The sequence below is a fragment of the Tachysurus vachellii genome, chromosome 8, assembly GCF_030014155.1.
Source record: "Tachysurus vachellii isolate PV-2020 chromosome 8, HZAU_Pvac_v1, whole genome shotgun sequence".
NCBI lineage: Eukaryota > Metazoa > Chordata > Actinopteri > Siluriformes > Bagridae > Tachysurus > Tachysurus vachellii.
In genome coordinates this window covers 25,285,267-25,306,600 of record NC_083467.1, presented here as the reverse complement: position 1 = coordinate 25,306,600, position 21,334 = coordinate 25,285,267, and the positions used below count along the sequence as shown (strand labels likewise).

General features: G+C 38.6%; 1 protein-coding gene across 1 annotated transcript in view; it reads right to left on the bottom strand.

Moving 5' to 3' along the window:
• Positions 1–319: 319 nt before the first annotated feature.
• ttn.2 (titin, tandem duplicate 2) overlaps positions 320–21,334 on the bottom strand; it is a 170,644-nt gene continuing 149,629 nt past the window's right edge. Inside the window, exons 182-206 of the mRNA XM_060877043.1 lie at positions 20,984–21,277; positions 20,129–20,407; positions 19,736–20,035; positions 17,585–19,651; positions 17,205–17,507; positions 16,810–17,115; positions 16,439–16,729; positions 16,050–16,349; positions 15,651–15,956; positions 15,251–15,553; positions 13,800–14,081; positions 13,009–13,602; positions 12,461–12,751; positions 12,053–12,352; positions 11,651–11,953; positions 11,258–11,560; positions 10,583–11,167; positions 10,178–10,483; positions 9,788–10,087; positions 9,110–9,685; positions 8,699–9,004; positions 8,003–8,596; positions 2,167–7,887; positions 1,766–2,059; positions 320–1,645 (exon numbers count right to left, since the gene is read on the bottom strand). Of these exons, the coding sequence (XP_060733026.1) occupies positions 1,347–1,645; positions 1,766–2,059; positions 2,167–7,887; positions 8,003–8,596; positions 8,699–9,004; positions 9,110–9,685; positions 9,788–10,087; positions 10,178–10,483; positions 10,583–11,167; positions 11,258–11,560; positions 11,651–11,953; positions 12,053–12,352; positions 12,461–12,751; positions 13,009–13,602; positions 13,800–14,081; positions 15,251–15,553; positions 15,651–15,956; positions 16,050–16,349; positions 16,439–16,729; positions 16,810–17,115; positions 17,205–17,507; positions 17,585–19,651; positions 19,736–20,035; positions 20,129–20,407; positions 20,984–21,277 (15,803 nt within the window). The 3' untranslated portion in view covers positions 320–1,346. The remainder of the gene's footprint in view (positions 1,646–1,765; positions 2,060–2,166; positions 7,888–8,002; positions 8,597–8,698; positions 9,005–9,109; positions 9,686–9,787; positions 10,088–10,177; positions 10,484–10,582; positions 11,168–11,257; positions 11,561–11,650; positions 11,954–12,052; positions 12,353–12,460; positions 12,752–13,008; positions 13,603–13,799; positions 14,082–15,250; positions 15,554–15,650; positions 15,957–16,049; positions 16,350–16,438; positions 16,730–16,809; positions 17,116–17,204; positions 17,508–17,584; positions 19,652–19,735; positions 20,036–20,128; positions 20,408–20,983; positions 21,278–21,334) is intronic.

The following is a 21,334-nucleotide window of genomic DNA, read 5'->3' as shown; positions in this document are numbered from 1 at the left end:
TAGCTTGCTCTATATTTAAATACTTATATTCGTAGCTATATACCAACATTTTTCTTTGTGAGTAAGCAGTAGGAATTTTCTTTTTATGGCTGTTAAACATACTTGTCTGTCAGGTAAAATAAAATACTAATAGCCTGGATAACATATTTGCTTGCCCAAGGCTCCAATGATTTGTCCATGGCTGTTTGGTAATTCTTTTGATATCTTAGTATATAACTAATTTTACACACATTAAAGAATGTAAAAATGTAATCAGTTGTGTCTTTTATAACACTACATTATTGAACATCTACAGATAAAAAAAAAACAACAACAAGGGTTTTTGTGCTGAAAACATGCTTTATTGAATCAATTATAAGGCTCAAGGAGGTTGCATTAATTAGTAATACTACAATTCTACATAAAATCAATCCAAAATATAGGGCATATAGTTCCTGGTTTGAGATGTTTATTTCCACAGAAGATTTTGTCCCTGTGGTATGCTTGTTTGCCCAGCAACTGTGAAGATGAGTTCTAAAACTAGTACACACACAATGCAACAAAGCAATCCTCCAAGAGGAGGCTCTGCTTCTGCAAGGAAGTACAAGATAGACTTTGATTTTTGGCCAGGTGATGTTAATTTTGAAAGTCCATTCAAGCAATCCCTTACCAGAAACAGAGCACATTAAAAACTTTAGCTCAGGAAGTGCAGGCCGCTTGCACTTTGAGCATGTCTTAAAAATGGTGGTATGACATAATCAGTTTGAACACAAGACGTAGTCATCCTGCTTACATGAGGGTAATTGAAAGCAGCATTCAAGGTCTTATGGTCAAGTTATAAATTCATGTGACAATAATAATATCACTTGTACACATACAGTGTATAGCTTTGTCTCGTAAATTTAGTTAAACTTCAACAGGGAGCCTCTCTACCTGTTGAGGCAATCTTAAGACTTCAACTTTTTGTTGAGGCACTAAGTTTAGTTCCAGGTTTAACAGGGTATTCGTTCCATGAGAAACTTTCTCCTGATAAACAATTAGTTCCATTTGTTTTAGTTTATATTGTCTTAAATAACAATTCATACATTCTCCATAACCGGTAAATTCGGCTATATACATTATGTACACGTCACAAAAAAATTGACCAAAAATCCTAGTCATAATTATCCAAAATGGCACATTTTTATAACAATTTTAGACTTTAGTCTAGTTCGGCATAAATTAATGTCAAGTTTGATATAAAAATATTTCGTATTTACAGGAATAGATATCCAGGTATTTATCAAGTAAATATCTTTTTTTTTCCTTAATCAATAAATAAAAAGGCATATAATGTGAGAAAGGGGAAGATAGTATCATTATTAGTTTTAAAGTAAACGAACATTAATGGTGACAGTTGCAATGTCAGACCCATGCTCATTGGAAAGTTTGAGGGTGTAAACCCCAGCATCACTAGATTTTACACTAGTGATTATGAGTGTGGTTAAGTCCTCGGTAGTCTCAATGTGGAACCTTTTACTCTCTTCTGCAGTTGAAAGTGTTTTACCACCACGAGACCACTCAATTTGTGGAGAAGGCTCTCCAGAGAATGCACATGTTATGGTCAAAACCTTCCCAGGCTCAATGCTGATGTCTTCTGGTAGTGCTTCTATTTTTGGTGCTGAACCTTTAAAGAAAAAGTTTAAGGACATAAGTTTAAGTATTAAGGACATAAGTACATCAGTAGGCTGTATAAAATTTTAGAAATGCTTTTGACCACTGGGTAGACTGGCTTTTATTTGTTCACCTTGACCACTGAGTAGAGTGGCTCTTATTGAGGATCCCTCAGCATGTGAGTGACTTGACATAATACTGCTTGAGCTCAAAGCATACAGTGATTCAGAAGTCATGGAGGACATGCTGGACAGTGACATTGTTTCCAATTTCATCTCAGCCATTGCAGAACTGCTGTATGATGTCTCTTGCATCGTGCTCTCCATGTGGATGGATTTTGAAGAGAAACTCTCTTGCAGACTGCTGAGAGTAGCACTCTCTTTCTTAACCATTTCAACCCCGTGATGAGCCTTAAGGGACACAGATTCTAGAAAATAAGCGAACATTAAATTAATGTGTTAATTAGTGGTACATGGCTCTATAGAATGAGTTAAGAAAATACTGAATTATTATGAATTGTGAAATTAAATTTACCTTTAGCAGCCATGTGTGCAGACACAAACATGGTTATTTTTGTGAAGATGGACTGAAACACTTGACCAAAGAAAGAGAATGATGTTTTTGAGACTGCTCCACTCACTGCAAATATTTCACAGGAATATTCCCCCTGATCCTTCTCAGACACATCCGATATATAGAGACAACAGGTGCCATCAGCAGAAGTGTGGATCTGATAATGGCTACTCTCACTGAGTCTCCTGCTATCTTTGTACCACACAACATCCCTTATAGAACTTTCAGCAACACAGGTCATCTTCACCTTGTCTTCAAATGCCTCAGCCTTAAGTTGCTGGAGAATCTTTGGGGGTACTTCCTTTGATGGAGTTGGCGATTTCACAGTGAGTGGAGATTTAACCCTTTTTGGTGAAATTATTGGCTCTGGAGACTTGGCTGTTGGTGGAGATTTTACTCTTTGAGTAGAGCTGATTGGCTCTGGTGACTTAATTCCTGTCGGAGATTTGACTCTTTGTGGTGAGGTTATTGCTTCTGGAGACTTAACTGGAGGTGGAGATTTCACTCTTGGAGGAGATACTACTGGTTCAGGAGACTTTACAGCTGTGGGAGATTTAATCCTAAGAGGCGATGTAGTTGCTTCTGAGGGCTTTGCAGGGACAGGTGACTTAACTCTTGGAGCAGCAGTGGCAGGCTCAGGAGACTTGACTCTTAATGGTGATTTGCCAACTTCAGGTGACTTAATTCGTGGTTCAGGGGACTTGACACCAGTGGGTTCTGGTGGTTTCACCATAGGCTCTGGAGACTTAACTGATGGCTCTGGAGACTTAACTGATGGCTCTGGAGACTTTACAGATGGCTCTGGAGACTTTACCAATCGCACTGGAGATATGGCAGGTGCTGTAGTACTTTTCACTGAAGGTCCTACTAATTCTATAGACGTTTTTGGTGGTTTCATTGAATGCTCAGGTGACTTTGCTGCTGGCTCAAGAGATTTAACTGGATGGGATGGTGTAATAGCCTCCTCTTTTGTTGGTGGCTTGTAGATGCTTAAGGTAAACGTTGCCTCTTCTCTTCCCTCTGAATTTTCTACCACTACTTTGTAACTGCCTTCATCAGAGTACTCTACAGAAGATATTTCAAATGTAGACTTGTATTGTGTTGTTGTCACATGTACACGATGGGAAATGACAACAGCATTTTGTTCATGCATCCATGTGACGTTTGGTGCTGGCTCACCATCAATATCGCAGGTAAATCTTGCAGACTCCCCCAATGCTACTGTTAAAGAGCGTGGTTTGGTGAGTATTTTTGCTGATAGAGTGGATTTGACTTTCTTAGCAGTTATGCTTGCTGTTGCTGAGGACTCAACAGACTTTGCCTTATATTCAGATGATGCATATCTTTCTGAGAATGAATATGAAGCAGATGACAGGTATTCAGTAGATGCATATCTGATAGGGGATGATGCAAGTCTTTCAGTCTCATATTTTTCAATCCCAGAAACCTCTTGTCGTTCAGTAAACTTTGACTTGGTTTCTTTGATCTCTATGTGTGTCCTTGAGGCAGAAGATGCCCTGATTGATGACGTATGGTAATGGTCTGTCTTTAGCATGTCAGGTACAAATGCTGTTGGAGCCTCCTCATCTTTGCGTCTTGAGGAATATGTAGTAAATGCCCCTCCTGATACATCGAGAGTTGCATAGTCAGATGCGTCTCCCTTTGAGTTGGTACAGACAGCACGGTATGTGCCACTATCCATTGCCTGGCAATCAGTAATCTGGAGGGTTAAGACACCACTCATGTTTATAAACTGGTATTTGCTGCTCTCTTGAATCTGTTGTCCATTATGGAACCACTGAATTTCAGCTTCTGGCCTTGATTGGACATTCAATGTGAATTTAGTGTCTTGACCACATGGTACGCGGTGTGAGCGCATTCTAACTGTAATTCGTGGAGCATGATCAAGGCTAAATGGTTGTTGTGTTACAACTTGATACTTCCGCTCAGATTTCAGAGCAGCTTTTCTTGCCTCATATCTAGACATGATGTCAAATCTTGCAGATCTTTCAAACCTAGAGGAAGATCTTGATGATCGTCTTTCAGGAGACACAGGACTAGGGGAACGTGGTCGTGTTCTCTCAGGAGTGGGTGACCTCTTTTCAACTGCCTCAATTTCATATTCCACTGGTGCCCGGTGTGGTCTTATTAGTTCAGAGACAGGACGCATCAGTTCAATATATGTTGGAGACAGAGATCTTCTCCTTCTCAAGAAATGAGAAATGGGGGGTGGAGACACAGAAGGTTTCTTTGGTGTCAGTGCAAGTTTTGTTACCTCTGTGTGTTTCACTTCAGCTTTGTGCATAATCCTGGGTGATGCAAGACGTAGTGCATGCAGTTCAAAATGAACAGGGCTACCTGGAGGAGAGGCAGAGAAGCCAAGTTCAAGTTCCTCCTCAAGCTGTTGCTTCTCTTCTTCAATTCTTCTCTTTGTCTGATAATCTTTTACAGGTTGAATGTCTTCATCTGAAAGATCACCCAGGGAACGCCTTCTCTGTCTGAAGATGTCTGAGTCAGGAGATGGGGATCGCCTGGCTGGTCTTACAGTTTCCAAATCATCTAGCGTAAGCTTTGGAATGCGCCATCTTGGCCTGTATTGATCAGTGATTCTAGGAAGTGGCACGACATAGAACTGTTCCCACCTGGATAGTCGGATGCGTTTCTGTCGCTTTTGTACAACTCTCTCCGTGCGTTCAGAAATTTCATATTGATAGTGAAGTTTCTTGTACCACTTCATGTCAGATAAAGGCACAAAATGTTTAATATTCATATCTTCCTCAAGAACAGTTGGATCATGTACACGAGCTTCTGGAATTTCATAAGGCATTCTGATCTTCCTACTCTCTTCTTTAATTCTCTTAATTTCCTTATCTTCTTTGTCAGAGATATCAAACTCACCCTGAACATTTTTGGTACTCACTGCAGGTTTGTACAGTTCAGCAGCTTCTTTCAGTGCCTCTTGGGCTGCAGGATTAAGTGCAGTCACTTCTGCTGTTGAGAACTCCTGTGCCATTTTTAGGGTCTTTTTTATTTGATTTTGTATATATACCTGCTTGTCCTCCTCACTCTTGAACTCCCTCCTAATGTAAGTTAATCGTTCAACCTTGAGTGTGGCTTGGCAACTTGCTGAACCAGCAGAGTTTGTTGCAGTAACGCTGTAGACACCCGAATCCTCAATTAGTGTTTCTCTAATATGAAGGACATAATAACCAATATCTTCTTGAACAACTTCAACTTGTGGTCTAAATTCAAGAGGCTTGCCATCTTTTACCCATTTCAGACTTGGTGGCGGTGTTCCTGACACTCTCAATTCAAAATGGACACTCTCTCCCTCAACACAATCAATATTTGCCAAGAGGCGTCTGAACATTGGCCTCATTGTGTCTTCAACAACAGCATGATGCGTTACTGTTAAGCGTGCCTTACAGCTGTCTTCACCAAACTTGTTATGTGCAACAATGGTATACTCACCATCATCACTAGGCTCAACATTGTGAATAATTAACTGATAAAGACCCTTGTCAGTTGTAAATGTATATTTTGTAGGATCAGGTTTGATTCTGTGTCCAGCCTTCAGCCAAGTAACCTGTGGCTCTGGATGAACAGTTATTGTTACACCAAAGCGTACATCCTCTCCAACATATGCTGTTTGATTGTACAGTGGTAGAGTAAACTCTGGTGGTCTTTGTAGAAGTTTGGTTTTATCAATTCTACGCTTGGGTTTCTTGAGTGAACGTCCCAGGAAGTATTCTCGATAGGATCTTACACTCTCAACAAACAGCTCTGCATAGGCATTGTCTTCTCTGTCTTCACTAACAACTTTGCATCTGTATAGTCCATCATCGCATTCTTCGATATCTTTCACGTATATGCTTGCAACTCCATTGGCATAGCTGATTTCATACTTATGACTTGCCGTCAGTTTCTGAGAGCCAAAGTACCACGTCACCTCTGTGGTTTTGTCATAGCTTTCAATGGAGCACATAAAACGAACATGACCACCGATTTCAGCAGAGCCATGCATGACTGGACCTGCTCTCATGCCTTGTTCTGGATGTCCAATTTTCACTCTGCCAATACAAACATTTCTCTGGTTTCGGTAACCACCGCCATATGCAACACGAGCTACTGAAATAACAGTGTTCCACTCCTTCTTGGTTATTGACTGGTAGTATCGTCTATGTCTTAAGGTCTTTATGACTTTAGAGCTAATGTTTTCTATTTTCATCTTGAGCCATGGATGTTCCAGAGCCTCAGATGCAGTCATACGATGTTTGCGTTCTTTAGTAAGGAGTCTGTCAACGAAGTCCATGCCTTCAAGACTGGTGTATTTGAAGGCCTCACTATCAAACGTATATTCAGCATTGGAAATCCGCTCGATCATTTTATGAGTTGATTCAGCAGCAAAAGGGTTGAGGCCACTAAGGAGAACATATGCAAGAACTCCAACTGACCACATGTCTGTAGCAGTTGTAACATAATCACTATTGTGGACCTCAGGTGCATAATATTCAGGCGTTGAGAACTGAATTCTGATGTTTTCTCCAGGTGTCAGCAGCCTGGCTTGGCCCATTTCAATGATCTTGATAGTTCTGCTATTTCTTGTACTGTAAACAATGTTTTCAGGTCTGATGTCAAAATGGCCATAATTGAGGCTATGCAGGAACTTGAGAGCCTGGCAAATTTGCCTCAGGTACATAACAATTTCTCTCTCAGTGAGGTCAAAATTTGTTCCAAGACGTTCAAAGATGTCCATCCCTGATATGAATTCATAGATCAGAATGTATTCCTCCAAGCTATCAAAGGACTCATGAAGATACAGTAAGTTCTTGTGCCTTGCAATATTGAGTGTTTCGATCTCTCTTGCAACTAGCTCTCTATCAGCTCCTTTCACCTTAATGAGTTTAGCCAGGAAAGTCTTCTTAGAGCTAATTTCAACACAACGATGAACAATACCAAAGTGTCCACATCGTGCCAGTTCCTCACTGATCTTGTAAAGAGATGACACATTCTTTACTTTGGAATGAGGTGCTTCTTCTTTAGTTACTTCTCTTTCTTCATCTACTTCTTCATCATAATTTCTAATAGCTAACTTGTCTTCTCTTGCTGTTACAGGTTCAGTTGGCATAGATGGGTTACTCAGACCAAATCTGTTTTCTGCAATAACACGGAACTGATATTTTGTCTTACCAAATAGGCTCAATACCGTATAATGTGGTTCAGATGTCTGGGCAACGCGAATCCACCTATCACCAGATGCTGGGCACTTCTCTACTATGTAGCTGATAATATCACTTCCACCATCATTTGGAGGAGTCCATGTAAGTGTGATGGTATCTCTTCCAATATCACTTACTTTTACATCCTTGGGTGGTTCAGGTACATCAGCAACATCGAGTTCAATTGTCTGTTTATCAACACCAAATCTGTTCTTGGCACAAATAATATAGTAGCCAGAATCTTTCTTTTGTACTCCCTTTTGGAACACAAGGGATGTGAACGATCTTGTTACAATCACTTGATGATATGCTGTGTTATTCAGTATTTCTTGTCCCTTCTGCCATGTCACTGCAGGTTCAGGTTTACCACTGATTGGAATCTTGATGGTGACCACCTCACCACGGAGAGCATGAACAGCTCCCATACCTTGTAGATGTAATGGCAAGTGAACCTTGGCAGGAACTAAAAACGAGAATATAATATGAATTTATTGAAAATACCTGAGAGTGTTAGAAATGTACAAATGAATTATAAATTGTATTATAAAGATGCACATGAAAACACAGAGCAGACATACCTTCAACATCAAGTGTTACAGTTGTAGAGATTGATCCTTCCTGATTTGTGGCTCTTATCTGGTAAACAGCTACATCATTCTCGTCCGAATTAGAGATAGCAAGTTGGTAGTAGCCTCCTTTGAATTCTTGGATCTTGATTTTCTCACCATCTGGTAAAATTTCTTTGCCATTCTTGTACCATTTTACTATTGGCTTTGGGTATCCAATGACCTTAGTCACAAAGGTCGCATTGGCTTTATATTTTACACATATATCTCTCAGTTCCTCTTTAAAGAAGGGAGCACGAGGAGCTATGTCAGACTTTGGAATGACAGGTTCTGAAATCTCACTCCAGTCACTCTCTCCGCCAATGTTCTCACATTTGACACGGAATTCATACTCAAAGCCTTCAATAAGGCCATTAACAGTATAGCTTGTCTCATGAATTTCTTCAGTTGTAACTGTAATCCATTTGTTCTGCTTCTTCTCTCTTTTATCCAGATAGTAATTCTTAATTTTGGCACCACCGTCACTGGTTGGGGGTTTCCATGTAACAACACAGGAATCTTTTGTGACGGAAGAAACCATTGGCTTCTGGGGGATTCCAGGTTTTTCTGAAAAACAAAATTGTGAGTATTTAGATTACATATTAGTCTTTGTTTTGTTTTTCTTGAATAGACATACAGTGGAAGTTGTCAGCAATTGATTTCACTTACCATATGGACTCTTGATGATAACAACAGCAGGAATCTCTAATGAATCACTAACACCATATTGATTCTGAGCAGAAACACGGAAATAATATCCAGCATTCTCAGTTAAATTTGGAACCCGACATATGGTTCCTGAGACGAATGATGACACAAGATTCCATTGCTCTCCCTCCTTTGCTTCACGTTTTTCTACAATATAGTTAGTGATCAATGAACCACCATCGTCCTTAGGTGCTTTCCAACTTATGACAACAGAGTTCTTCAATAGGGCTTCAACAATAATTGGCCCTTCAGGAATCATAGGCTTATCTGGAATGAGAGTAATAGTGTTGAACAAACATATACCTCAGCTGTCCAATTTTAGTTTTGTTAAATAAAAATATACCCCTTAACACAAATTGGTCTTTAACGTACCTTGGATTTCAACACGTAGCACTGTATCAATTGCACCAAATTTGTTGCTTAGTTGCACCTTGTACCTGCCAGCGTTTGTCTTGCGCTGAACATTTCTGACGACCAAATGAGTGTAATGCTCTGTGTTTTCAATAATAACATTCTCTGATGGATTTAGAGGTTTCTTGCCATAAAACCACATGATTTGTGGAATTGGACGTCCAATATAGACAACATGGAGACGCAAGCTTGTTCCACAACCTGCATAGTATTTCTCCTTCAAAGGGAATCCAGGATGGAACTGAGGTGCAGCCTGCAAATAAAGCTTGCCACTGGTTTCAATTTCACCTGCATCATTGATGGCTCGGCAAGTGTACTGACCTTCATCCTCTTGTTCATCTGTTACAACTGTGAGAGAATGACTTCTGCCATCAGAGCTCATTTTGTATTTGCGACTCTGAATCAGTTCCTTTCCATATCTATACCACTTGATTTCTGGAAGAGGTCTTCCAATAATTTGGCAAGTCAGTGTTCCAGATTCTCCCAAATTTGTGGTACTATCTTTCATTTCTTCTTTTAGACTTGGTGCTTCTCCAACTTTTAAAAAATGAAACAAAAGAAATTAAAAATTGCATAATCACATTTATGCACTACAAAGCTAGAATAAGATATTATACATTGCTCATCCTTTCAACATACCACTCAGTTTGGTTTTAATGCCCATGGCAGTTCTACGGGGTCTGCTCAATCCGGTTTCATTTTCAGCAAAAACTCTAAATTCATATTCTGTTGCCTCCATGAGACCACCCATGGTAAACTGCCTGTCTTTTGAACGCACTTTGTTGCATCTTTTCCAGGCACTTTCACCTGCTTGTCTAAATTCAATCCAATATCCAAGAATTTCTTTGCCACCAAGAAATTCTGGGCGCAGCCAATGAATAGTGATGCAATCCTTGGTAACTGAGATTATGTCAATGTCCCCTGGTTGGCTTGGTTTATCTGTTAAAGAGAATTAAGTAATTAGAGCTTAGATACCAACATGATTTTAGTAGTATATTTTCTTTCAAAGGTGGTGTGCATGTTACTCACCAAATGGATCTTTGCACAAAACTGCTTCAGATACAGGTCCAGGCTCACTTTGACCAATGTCATTTTGAGCAATCACACGGAACTGATACTCTGCATCAGGGATAAGGCCAGTGAGAGTATACATTGTGGTTGTGATGTGAGTCTTGTTGTGACGCACCCATTTTTCAGTTGACATCTCTCTTCTTTCAATATAGTATCCAGTGACACGAGAGCCACCATCATCCTTTGGTCTTGACCAAGACAATCCAATAGTGGTTTTTGTGACGTCCATAATTTCTGGAGGAAAGCTGGGAGGCTCTGGTGGAGCTTTTTTAAAGATCACAAAAGCAACATGATTTACCAGGTTAATAAATATATGCACAATAATAAGAGTGATTAAGTTATTTAAATGTCAGAAATACTTACAGAGTGGTGTCTTTGGTATAACTGATTCATCTGATTTTAGAGATCTACTTATTCCAAACTGGTTCTCTGCTGAAACTCTGAAGTGGTACTCAACATTTTCTTTCAGTCCTTTGACCACCAGCGAAGTTTCAACCACTCGAGAGTCCACTGTGTACCATGCTGCCTTTGGTACCTCACGTCTTTCCACAATGTACCCAAGAACATCAGAGCCACCATCATCTGAGGGAGGTCTCCAGCTCACTCTTACAGAACGAGCTTGGATATCATCAAATTCAAGAGGGCCTTCAGGTGGATCTGGGCGGCCAATAACTTTAACCTTGATATATACTGCTTTCTTTCCACATTTGTTCTCCAACACCAGATCATAGGTACCAGTGTCATCCCTGTGAGCTTCTTTGATGACCAGCTCTGTGCGTTCTTCACTGGTAGCAACCATAGCTCTGTGAGAAATATCACGTCCTTCCTTTGTCCACTTGCAGATTGGATATGGTTTTCCCTTAATTGGAACAGAGAGCGTGACAACTCCACCTTGTCTGACGACATAACCCTCCTGGTATTTTGTATCCAGTTCATAATCAGGATATTCTGTAAAATTAATGCAGATTGTTTTATCATTTTTGCATTTAAAAGTCATGTTGAACAAATGCGGTTTAGAGTGCCATTTTTAATATTTACCAAGCATTTCTGTAACTTTAACTACTCCTGGAATCTCAGCTGGTTCTCCAGCTCCACCAGCATTACATGCCATCACACGGAACCTATACTCAGCACCTTGGGGCATATGCGTGAGTGTGTATTCACAAATCTTTGTTGGAGTTGTATTACATTTGGTCCATTCAATCTGGTCAACTTTCTGCATCTCTATTAGGTAACCAGTGATGTTTGCACCTCCCTGTTCCTCTGGGGGAGACCATGCCATTGACACAGATGTCCTAGTTGTATCTGTGACTCTTGGGTTCAAAGGAATGCCTGGAGGTTCTGTGTGAGAAGAAATAGCAAATGTTTCATTTTCTTTTTAAATGTTTGTCTCATTGACAAAGACTATGTATGGTTTTCCTTTGCACATACCGATAGGATCCATTGCAATCACTGGTTTTGAGCTGAGACTAGGTTTGCCACTGCCTCTAGAGTTCATAGCTGTCACTCTGTACTCATATTCAAGACCTTCAACTAGTCCGGTTGATCTGTATCTTGTCATAGTCACTGCATTCTTATTGATGCGCACCCATCTGTCAGATCTAGTCTCTTTACGCTCAATGATGTAGCCAGCCAGTGTGGAACCACCATCAACCTCTGGTGGTATCCACGTGAGTGTCATACCATCATGGGACACATCAAATATTTCAGGTGTGCTTGGTGCACCAGGAACAGCTGTAGAGGGTAACAAAACAGATTCTTTTCATCCTGTCTCATGTTCTCTATCACTTATAAAAATACAGTATGTGTGTTTTTTTTTTAATGTGAACTTACTCTTGATACTCTTGCATTCAACAACTTCAGATTGAAGGAATGCACCAATGCCAAAACGAGTTGTTGCAGCCACACGGAACACATATTCTGTTCCCTCAGTGAGTCTAGTGTATTTGAATGTGGGTCTTGTGACAGATTCAGAAATAGTAAGCCAACCAGGGCGATGGGCATCTCGTTGTTCAACCACATAGCCACTAATATTGGCACCGCCATCTTTCTCTGGTGGTTCCCAACTGCATGTTACAGAATTGGCATCAATTTCATCAATTCTCATAGGCCCAACTGGAATGCCAGGTTTGTCTAAAAATGAGGTATATTAGGTTAGTTTCAGTTGTATGGGAAACACTGTTGGAAAAAAATCCTTAATGACAGACAAAAATTTAGGATAAGGAAAAATATTTTTCTCACCAAGAATGATGACTTGGATAATTTCTTTAGCTACTCCTGTTATATTCTTTACTTCAAGAGTATAGTCACCAGTATCATCAAGCGTAGTTTCACGAACCGTTAATTTAGTGTATTTAGCAGTTGTCTCAATTTTAATACGGTCAAGCTTGTCTTTCATCTTAATGCCACCAAAGAACCACGAACAAGTTGGTGTAGGTCTTCCAGTGATAGGAATGTTGAGCACAATTGGCTTGCCGGCATGAACATTTACAATCTTTTGAGGAATGCCAGCCAGATCAATCTTTGGCATAACTGTAAAACAAACACAAAATGTTTATATTATTGAGAATTTGTAATTATTAATTTTGAATAAATTCTTATATATATATATATATATATATATATATATATATATATATATATATATATATATATATATATATGTGTGTGTATATATATATACACACACATATATATATATATATATATATATATATATATATATATATATATATATATATATATATATATATATATATATATATAAATACAAGTAAATAAAATTATACCTCTCTGTTCTTGAATAGTTATAGGTGTCATCAGGTCTCTGGGCTCACTGACCCCCCTGCTGTTCTCAGCTTTGATTCTAAATAAGTATTGCTCATTCTCATTCAGAGAATCTATCGTGTGCTGAAAAACTGATGCTTTTACATTAGCAACATTCATCCATCGGTCAGTTCCTTGCTTACAGGCTTCAATAGCATAACCTGTTAGTTTGCTGCCACCATCATAAAGTGGTTTCTCCCAGGCAAGAACGACAGTAGATTTTGTAATGTCAATGACTTGCAAATCTTGAGGAACAGAAGGAATTTCACATACCAGCACAGAATCAGTGGTTTCACAAGGTTCTCCAATACCATATATGTTTTCAGGCAGTACTCTGAAGAAGTATCGTGTTCCTTCCTCTAACCCAGTGATTCTGTACAATGTCTTCTTGCATTCCATTGTCACTGTTTTATAAGATTTCATTGATGCTTCACGGTGTTCAATTATGTAGTTGTTGATAGGAGCCCCTCCATCAATAGTAGGGACATCCCATGTAATGACAACTGACTCTTTAGTGTAATCCTTGACCTTGACTGCACCACAAGGACCAGGGGAATCTGAAATTTAGACAAATATTTTTACATTTAAATAAAGAAATAAATAACTACTAGTACTGTAAACACACACACACACACACACATATATATATATATATATATATATATATATATATATATATATATATATATATATATATATATATTTATATATATACACACACATACACGTATATATGTTATATGTTTTTTCTTACCATATATCTTGACAAGAATAGTAATTGTCTTCTTGCCAGATGGATTTTCAGCCTCGATTGTGTATTTTCCAGCATCATAACGGTGAACCTTCTCCACTAATAAAGTTGTAGTGCTTTCTGTTGTGTCAATGTAGCCCCGTGACTGAAGGTCTATGCCAGTCTTTCTCCAGGTAACAACTGGAGGTGGTCTTCCAAGTATATTTGCACTGAGACGTAAATTGCTACCTGCTCTCAGACAAACTGTTTTCCTCAGTTCTTCAGGTAATTCAATATCAGGAATTTCTAGGAAGAGCACATTTTAGTGAAGTTGCATTAAAGGCCATATTCAAAGTTGATTGCTTAATTCAGTGACTTTAATCTAAACGTTGCATTATTATTCAAAGTTATTCTGTATACATATACATATACATATTCAAAGTTGATTGCTTAATTCAGTGACTTAAATCTAAAAGTTGCATTATTATTTATGTGGGGAAAGTTAGGCATATTCAGATATGTTTTAAGCACATGCTTAATTTGATTTTCAAATTGAGTGCGCCATTCAGATTATAGCTGCATGTCATTTACACCTCTGTTACAACGTGAGGAAACAGAGGTTTTTCCAATAGTGTATAGATTACCTCTTTTAAACAAAAGCACTTTTCTTTAAGCCGGAAAAAGTTTAAAAATAGAAAATGTACACTTAAGAAGTAATTTATTTTTATAAATCTACCCCTCCTTAAATCTTTGCTCAATAGTAGTCTATTTTAGCTACTTGTGAGCACTACTTACTGTAGTCACAAGATACTATATCAATGCTATTATGAAATAAATTAATAAAATAATTAATATCATTGTTTTTGGTAATTTAGTGTGTTCTCCAACAAAAATCTATTTAAAGTTTAATGCTGACCAAGCATTCATTTGCTATATTTACAGTTCACACTATGTAACAGCAACTATGCATTTAATTAAGCAATTAAGCTTAATATAAGGTAAAAGAAAAATAACAGTAATGCTTACTAATAATTACTTTTGTCATTTGTGTATTCATATATCACGTCATAATTTTTATTTTATTGCATTTACAGGCTAAAACATACATTTAAGTATGATATACTGTATTTCAGTTAATCTTTTGTTTTTGCTAATTCTATTTGTTTGAGCCAATAGCATGCAAGACAATTAGGCTTAAGTCCAATGTCAGAACTGCATGCAACTGAGACATGTCTGCGCAACAATAGCATGCAAGATAATTAGGCTTAAGTCCAATGTCAGAACTGCATGCAACTGAGACATGTCTGTGTTTATCATACTCCGGTCATACTCCACCGTTTTTGTATAACTCCCATGTAGTTTCTTAATAATGCTTAGGTCTGTATACATATACTGAATACTGATTGTGCTACTTGAGTCTAATTACACCCTTAACATTTGTCATTGGATGTATGGTAGAATATAGAAAAACTTACCAACTCTTTCTGTGGGTGCAGTCTCCACACTGCCTTCACTGAACTCTCCAGTGCCCATGGAGTTCACTGCTGCCACTCTGAAACTGTACTTCTTGTTGCTTGTTAAACCAGCTGCAGTATATTCAGAAGTAGTCAGGATCTTCTGGGTGGCTCTATACCACTGTTCAGTTCCCTCTTCTAGAATCTCAACAATATAGCCAATGACATCTGAACCACCATCATACATAGGCCTGGTCCATGTCATTGTAATGCTGTGTTTGGTAGTATCAGTTATGCGGGGAGTTGATGGAGGAGCCGGGGTATCTTTAATATATATGTAAAAAAAACAAATGAGAATGATAATAATGAAATATATTTAGCATTATGATGAGGTTAGGCAACAGAAGTTATAATTACTCACAAGTTGGATCTCTGCAAAGAGCATATTCAGAGCCTTCACTTGGTATGCTTGTGCCAGCAGAATTAACAGCTGCAACACGGAATTGGTATTCACTTCCCTCATAAAGACCTGTTATCTTGAGTCTTGTGTCATAGATGGTGAATGTCTTGTTTACTCTGGTCCATCTCACACTGCTCTTCTCACGTTTATCCACAAGGTAATTTTTTATTTCACTACCACCATCATTCCCTGGTTTCAGCCACTCAATAATGACATGTTGCTTTCCAACAGCTGTAATTTCTGGTGTTCCAGGAGATGTTGGAACAGCTGTAATACACAAGACAAGAATACTTAAGAATAATGTTTGCTTCTGAAGCTCGGTGAATCTGTAAATTTCTGCAAATTATACAAAGGACTTACTATATGCATTTCTTGCAATAATTGGTTCAGATTCTAGCGGTACTCCAGCTCCATATTTGTTAACACCTCTGACACGGAATATATATTCATTGTTCTTGATTAGTTTTGTACTGACACAAGAAAGTGTCTTGCATTCAGACTCCATAATAACCCAATTGAGCCTACTGGTCTCACGTCTGTCAACAATGTAGTGAGAAATAAAATCTCCTCCATCTTCAAGAGGTATCTTCCAAGAAACGGTGCATTTTTCTTCTGTGACCCTGCTGATTGTTATCTTACCATCTGGAGGACCAGGGGTATCTGGAATGTAAAAGGTGTTACACATCATCAGCTAGTTGTTTATTATTTTGATGTGAGTATGATATGTGTTAATTTGATAATTTTCTTACCAAGAACTTTAACATTGACAGCTGCTGTTTTGATTCCACTGGCATTCTTGACAGACAATATATATTTTCCTGTATCATTCCTGTTACAGGATTTGATGATTGCCATAGCTCTTGTACTAGTGTATGTCAATGAGTACTTATCACCAAGCTCCAACTCCATATCACCCTTAGACCAGCATACTCTGGGTTCAGGTTTGCCACCTATTGCAGCATCAAGAACAAGGTCTGATCCAGCCCTAATAGTTACTGTCTCACCAACAAGTTTGCTGTCCAACTCAGCCTTTGGTGGTGCTGAAAATAATAAATAGCAAATATTAGATTATTACCAACTTAACATACATAGCAAAATATTTATCAAGAAATTATCTTACTGTATTCGTCCTTGCATGTGACAGGGCCTGTTGATTCTGATGGCATACTGTGAACTCCTGCACAATTTTTAGCAATGACACGGAATTCATAAACTGCTCCTTCTTCAAGTGATGTTACAGTGAATAAATTGTCTGTGATTGTAGTGTAGTTGCATTTCAGCCAACGAGTTTCATCAGCATCAGTGGATGCCTTGCGTTCAACTATATATCCAACAAGTTTGCTGCCACCATCACTCAACGGAACAGACCATTTTATAGAAACTGAGGATCTTGTAATGTCATATACTTCTGGTTTGCCAGGTGGATCTGAAAGAAAAAATATCACCATGTAAGTACTATGTCACTATTAAACAACATATTAAAAATGATATTGAAAATGTTAACCTAATACACACCAACTGGATTTAAAGCCAGCACTGGTCTTGAAGCTTCACTGGCTTTGCTTAGACCGGCAATGTTCATGGCATATGCACGGAACTGATATTCAAGCCCTTCAATAAGATTGGAGACCTTATAACTGCAATCAATGCATGGGATTTTATTTTCCCGTGTCCATAAAATTGTGTTGCGCTCTTTCTTCTCAATCCAGTATCCAGTCACCTTGCTTCCACCATCATGATATGGGACATCCCATTTAATAGAAATGGCATTAGCAGATATTAAAACCACCTCTGGACGTGTAGGTGGGCTTGGAGGTACTGAAAAATTGAACAATGATTATTATTTATTGAATAATAAAGAAGCATAAGAAATCAACAAAAATAATTGTACTCACCAAATGGATGTTCTGCCACAATAGCTTGAGATTCAATTGGTTTGCTAACACCAAACTTGTTCTCTGCACATACACGGAACGTGTACTCCATGTATTTTGTCAAATGAGTGATTTTAATCGTTGGTCGTTTCACACTTGAGTTCACAACCTGCCATGACGTTTGACCAGATTCACGTTTCTCAACTATATAGTTAGTTATATCTGATCCACCATCATCTGTAGGCTCAGCCCATGTCAATACACAGGATTCTGATGTGATTCCTGAAATTTCAATTGGGCCAGTTACTGGGCTTGGTCTGCCAAAGACATTTACAGTGATACTGAATGTCTTTGCTCCAGCTGCATTCTCTAGAGTAAGGTAATATTTTCCACTGTCCCCTCTCTTGGCATCCTTAACCAGTAGGGTGGTTTTCACATTAGACGTTTTGATAGAGACTCTATCTGTTTCCTTTAGTTTTATTTCCTCAAGCTTCCAGGTTACTTTTGGAGCTGGTCTGCCACTTATGGGGATATCAATGGCAAATGAATTGCCAGTCTTACAGGTAATAAGCTGTTTGCTGATACCACTCAGGTCTGCAGTTGGCTCAATGCGAGGTTCTTTGATGATAACTGAGGTAAGTGCATCCCTTGGATAACTGAGACCAGTATCATTTTTTGCTTTGACACGGAATTCATATTCTGTATTCTCAACCAAGCCCTCCAAGACCATCTTCAAAGATTTTGTTTGGCCACCAACAACCCAGTGATCAGAGCCTTTCTTTCTGGTCTCAACAATGTATCCTGTGATACGACTTCCACCATCATGCTCAGGTTTCATCCATACTAAGCTGGCTGTTGTAGATGTAGTATCAATAATGTCCAGCCTCTTGGGTGGTGCAGGCTCCTCAGTGGCAATAATAGGTTCTGACATTTCATAAGGCTCACCTATACCATACTGATTTTCAGCTGTGACCCTGAAGAAATATGCTACACCAAATTCAAGATTGGTTACTCGGAGAATTTGGCGTGTACACTTGAAACTGACCTCCTGCCAGCTCAGGCGACTTGCTTCACGTTTTTCAATAATATAATGATGAACACGAGCACCTCCATCAGTGGATGGAGCATCCCACATGAGAGTCATAGCTCCTCTGGTTACATCCTTGAATGAGAGGGGACCTGGTGGTCCTGGTGTGTCCAATACTTTTACTGTTAATGTAATGGATTTACGACCGCTGTTGTTCTCAAGAGAAAGTGTGTATTTGCCAGCATCATATCTTGTACAGTTTTCAATTGTTAATGTGCTCAATGTATCTGTACTATTAATATCTACCATTACACCAAGTTCTTCACCTGCTTTTGTCCATGTAGCCAGGGGTGTAGGCTTACCACGAAAAGGGATTTTAAGAATTACTGTTCCTCCATTTTTAACAACATGTGTCTGTTTGAAATCTGCATCAATGTCAATCTCTGGTGATGTCAGTCGGTCAACTGTCTGTACTGCATTTGCAATCTCAGATGCCTCTCCCTTTCCAGCACCATTAACAGCATACACACGGAATTTGTACTCTTCACCTGGTTCTAAATCTGAAACTGTGTATGTGGTATGGATACAAGTCTGGTTATTGACTCTGTGCCATTCTTCAAGACTGGCTTTGCACATCTCAATAATATAGCCAATAATTTCCATACCACCATCAAAGACTGGTTTGGTCCATTCCAGGGTCACAGAGGTCTTTGTTGAGTCAATGACTTTTACCACTGTTGGTGCGCTAGGTGCACTTGTAGGTTCTCTGCACTTAAATAGTCTTGATACTTCGCTTGGTGGTCCTATACCAGCCCCATTTTCAGCCATAACACGGAATTCATATTCATTTCCTTCAGTCAAGTTTGTAACTCTGTGTCTGAGCTCTGTGATTGGTCTTTTTGCTGAAACTTTTACCCATTGTAAACTTTTCTTCTCTCTTCTTTCAAGGATATAGTTCTTTATCTCATTTCCACCATCATGTCTTGGTCTTGTCCAGCAGAGTGTAAGACTGTTTCCTGTCACATGACTGCAGTCAGGTGTTCCAGGAGCATCTGGTACAGCTATAAGTTAAAAATAAAACACAACTGAGATTATAATTCTGCATTTTGTGGACATGATTGGATAAAAAGTTAAATATTACTTACTGTATTGCATTTTAGCAACAACTGGATCTGATTCCAGTGATTTGCCAACACCAAAAGCGTTGACAGCAGAAACACGGAACTGATACTCATTGCCCTTGATCAACTTGGTGGCATTGAAAGAGCAGGCTTCACATTTAGATGCAACAAGTGCCCAAGAAATACGGGAGGTCTCACGCTTTTCAATTACATAATGAGTGATTGCTGCACAGCCATCATTCTCTGGGGGACTCCACCATAGTGTTGCCTTCTCAGCAGAGATACTGGTGAAGCGAAGTGGGCCCTCAGGTGGTCCAGGAGTATCTGAATCACACATAGATAACTATGATGCAAAGTACTTTGAACACAGTCTACTCACGTAAAATTTTTTAAAAAATTTATCATTTTCTAACAAACCTTGTACTCTAACAAGAACATCCTCCTTTGTTGTTCCAGAGCTGTTTTTGGCTTCAACCGTATAGATTCCACGGTCATTACGATCAGCATCTCTAATGAACAGGGAGCTGGATCCAATATTGGTTGTGATATCAACAAGCATTTTGTCAAGCTGTTTCCCATCCTTAAACCATGTAACCTGAGGCACAGGACGCCCACTAATAGTGCAACTTAGTTTGATGTTTTCTCCAGCCTTAATTGTCAGAGTCTTTTCAGCAACAAACTGAATCTGAGGGATAACTGTAATATAACACAGAATATTGCACAGTTAAATTGAGTACATTGCAAAACAATTTAACTAATATGTGCAAATTTTTACTGGCTCCTTTCCTTAGAATGAGAAATAAAGTTTAACTTTCTATACTTATTTCAAAAGTTAAACAATTTTTTTAGTAAATAGCTGAACTACTTTTCTTTACCAAAAGTAATAATAACTTTAAAACTGTTCTTTTTCTAAAAAAATATAAAACAATATCTATAGTAATCCATTTTAATTGTTAAGTTTTTGCTTTTCTCCAATTATATTGTTGTTCCTGGCAAAAATATTACATTACAGAGATGTAAAAACCCTTTGTTGTTGATTAACAAAAGAGATTTTACCCCTTAAGATGATAAGTATTGTTGACCTGCACTATAAACATAAAGAATTTGCAAACATTTAAAAGTACCATAATAAAAAAAGAATTTGAGGTTTTAAAAAAAACACCATTAAACAAAACTCATTGGAAGCCATGCACAAAAGAAGCACTTTCCTAATGTATATATTTCTGAGCTTATCACTGTGTGGCATTAATGCCCTGTAAATAATACACATACCACATTCATCCTTGGTCATGATATAGCCAGATGATTGTGATGGTGGACTGACTGTTCCAACGGCATTTCTGGCAATCACTCTAAATTCAAACCGGTCACCACAAGCAAGTTCTGTCACTGTAAACTGACATTCGCTGATATCAATAAAATTGCATCTCAGCCAGCGTGCTCTTCCTTGGCGTCTCTCAACACTGTATGCCACAATCCTACTGCCTCCATCACGTTTAGGGGGCTCCCACTGAAGTGTGACAGAATCTCTTGTGACATCAATGCAGTTGGGTGTGCCAGGAGGATCTAAAAGTATGAAATAGATATGAAATTGTTTATTAAGGTTGAAATAATCTCATGTAT